This window comes from Myotis brandtii, unplaced genomic scaffold (assembly GCF_000412655.1).
Source record: "Myotis brandtii unplaced genomic scaffold, ASM41265v1 scaffold729, whole genome shotgun sequence".
Classification (NCBI taxonomy): domain Eukaryota; kingdom Metazoa; phylum Chordata; class Mammalia; order Chiroptera; family Vespertilionidae; genus Myotis; species Myotis brandtii.
In genome coordinates this window covers 301,117-303,841 of record NW_005370880.1, presented here as the reverse complement: position 1 = coordinate 303,841, position 2,725 = coordinate 301,117, and the positions used below count along the sequence as shown (strand labels likewise).

At 57.9% G+C, this 2,725-nt stretch overlaps 1 protein-coding gene across 3 annotated transcripts in view; it reads left to right on the top strand.

Annotated features, from left to right (window-relative positions):
* The window catches only part of TRIP10 (thyroid hormone receptor interactor 10), a 19,671-nt gene continuing 16,946 nt past the window's right edge, over positions 1–2,725 (top strand). For 2 of the 3 annotated variants that reach the window (XM_005882597.2, XM_005882595.2), the window contains exons 1-5: positions 1–25; positions 1,164–1,279; positions 1,364–1,420; positions 2,333–2,480; positions 2,557–2,619. In XM_005882597.2, coding sequence (XP_005882659.1) covers positions 2–25; positions 1,164–1,279; positions 1,364–1,420; positions 2,333–2,480; positions 2,557–2,619 — 408 coding nt within the window. In that variant the 5' untranslated portion in view covers position 1. The remainder of the gene's footprint in view (positions 26–1,163; positions 1,280–1,363; positions 1,421–2,332; positions 2,481–2,556; positions 2,620–2,725) is intronic. The other variant, XM_005882596.2, reaches the window with a different exon arrangement.

Sequence of the window (2,725 nt, the reverse complement as noted above, 5' to 3'; positions counted from 1 at the left end):
CATGGATTGGGGCACCGAGCTGTGGGTGAGTCCCATCGGCCTGACTCCGAGTTCTTACCTTCCTGGGGTCCAGACGCTCCCCTTCGCCCCTGCAGTTCCTTAGCCGAAGCTCCACGCTTTCCCTTCCACCGATCCCTGTAGTCCCCGCTCCGCCCTCTCTCGGAGTTTCCCGGGACGCCTCAGGAAGCTCGGGGGCAAGGGGCGGCCTTGCAGGTGCGGCGTAGGGAAACTGAGGCACCGGGTTCAGAGTGGGGAGGAGGACGAAATCCTGGGACCAGGCCGGGGCGGCCGAGCGAGGTCACCTATTTTGAGCACCCTGGCTGGGCGGGCGGCTTATCTTACGGCCCCTGGGTTCCTGCCCGCCGCCCGCCTGTCCGCCTGGTGAGGGGGAGGGGACCCTCTGGCCACTTTCAATCCCACGTGGGACTTAGACGTCCTGACTGCCCTTTGCGTCACCTCCAATCAACACCTAGGGGCTAGGGACGCTCTAGTGGGGGAAGGGGCTGCGAGGCTTGGCCGCCTCTGTTCCAGGCACAGGGAGGGGCCCTCTCCAGTCAGCCTCTAACCTCAGTTCTGGAAGCCCCAGGAATTCCCTCCTAATTCTAGCCGGGACCTCCGACCCCTCCTCCTTCTGGAGGCGGTGGCATCTCTGGGTTCCCGGGTGCAGCGAGGTAACTACATTGCCCCCTCCTCAACTCTGGGATTTCTTTTGGAGGTGCACTGGAATTCGTGGGGGAAACGGAGTACATCGGGGTGCCTGCCCTTTGGCCATTCTGCCCCTCCTCACCCCCAAGATGCAGGGAACCCGGCCCCTCTAGGCCTGACTCACGCCGGGCCTGCCGGATTTTCCGGAATCCGGGGGGATTAGGGCAGTCGGAGCAAGGGGAGTGGCCCTACCCCATTCCACACCCCTCTTGGCTGTCCGGAGACGGAGACCCTGTCGTCGTCCGGCTGGGGCCCCGCCCCTGTTCCCTGGCCCTTCCCGGGAAGGGGAGGGGGTTCCCGCTGGTTTCCTGCCTCCCCCCGCACCTCCAGCGGAGTCGAGCCGGGGCGGGTCCGGGAAGCCACTCCTTCTCGGAGGGAGCTCAGAGCCTTGAGGCTCCCTGGTATCTGGCTGCGGGGTCTTGACCCGGTCCTCCCCCACCCTCCCATCCTCCCATCAGGATCAATTTGAGGTGATAGAGCGGCACACGCAGTGGGGGCTGGACCTGTTGGACAGATATGTGAAGTTCGTGAAAGAGCGGACAGAGGTGGAGCAGGCTTACGCGAAGCAGCTGCGGTGAGACCCTAGGGTGGACAGGCCCTGGGGCGAGGGTGCAGTTGGGGGGCTGCGGGCTCAGCCTTCCTGCCTCTCTCCCCCTAGGAACCTGGTGAAAAAGTATCTGCCCAAGAGACCTGCCAAAGATGACCCTGAGGCCAAGTAAGGACGGAGAGAGGGTGTGGGGCTAGATTGGGGGCAGTGGGGGCGGAGCGGGGAGCCAGGGGGCTTTTGTCTGGCTTTCTCTCCCATATCTGAGTCACTCAATCAGGTCCCTCACTTGTTATCTATATTTCCACCTAGAGTTAAGGGTATAGGCCCTGGCCACTGTGACCCAAAAAGGGGAGGGTTCGATTCCCGTCTCTCTCTCTAAAACCAGTTTTTTAGGATTGCAATCCTAAATCCACTACTTTCTAGCCAAACTGCTTTGGGCAGTTGACTCAAATTCTCTGCTTCCATTTTCCTCTACCTATTAAATGGGGGAGGCTCCAGCAGTTAGTAAGTGAGTGACTCTGAGCAAGTGACTTAAGTTTTGTGCCTCGGTTTTCTTCATCTGTGAAATGGGCATGATGACCATGACCTTGTGGGGGGCTCACATGAAGACTAACTGAAGGAATGTGTTAAAACAGTATCCAGCCCATAGGGGTCTCTTGTTCAGAACCCAAAAGGTTTGAGAAATCAAAAAGTTTTTCTGGTAACTTATTTGGAGGCCACCTCTGATCTGAACTCACTTGATGTGGATCGGGTTCATTATGGGCTTGGTTTTTATCCCACTTAGTATGACTATTAATACTTCTTTCTGCAAAAATACTTCTAGTGTTTGGTTACAGGATGTTGTCCTTGACCCCACTGGGATGATAGACAAAAGATGGTACAAGCATTGTATCTCCTTTCTAAAACCCAAAATATTCCGAGTCCCGAAATGCATCTCACTCAAGCAAGGGGTAGGGGTAGGGGACATGGGCCAGATTTTGTCACTGCTTCAGGAGTGAATGTCTCGGGTCTTCCCCTTTCTCATGTGGAGTTGGGTCCAGGGGTCTGACCTCTGGCTCGCTGCCCCCTCTCTCCCCGGAGGTTCAGCCAGCAGCAGTCCTTTGTGCAGATTCTCCAGGAAGTAAATGACTTTGCGGGCCAGCGGGAGCTGGTGGCTGAGAACCTCAGCGTCCACGTGTGTCTTGAGCTGGCCAAATACTCGCAAGAGATGAAGCAGGAGAGAAAGATGGTGAGTGGCCTCCTCCCTGGGTCTTCCTGAGGGCCCTGCCATGACCCGGGTGAGCCTGTCCCTCTTCTTCCCACAGCACTTCCAAGAAGGACGCCGGGCCCAGCAGCAGCTGGAAAGTGGCTTCAAACAGCTGGAGAATGTGAGTTTGTGGGTGTGGACGGTGGCTCTGGTCCCAGGGAGCAGGGTGAGGGTTGCTGACCCACAGAGTCTTTTGTCTGGCTAGAACCTCTCCTCTTTCTCCCCTC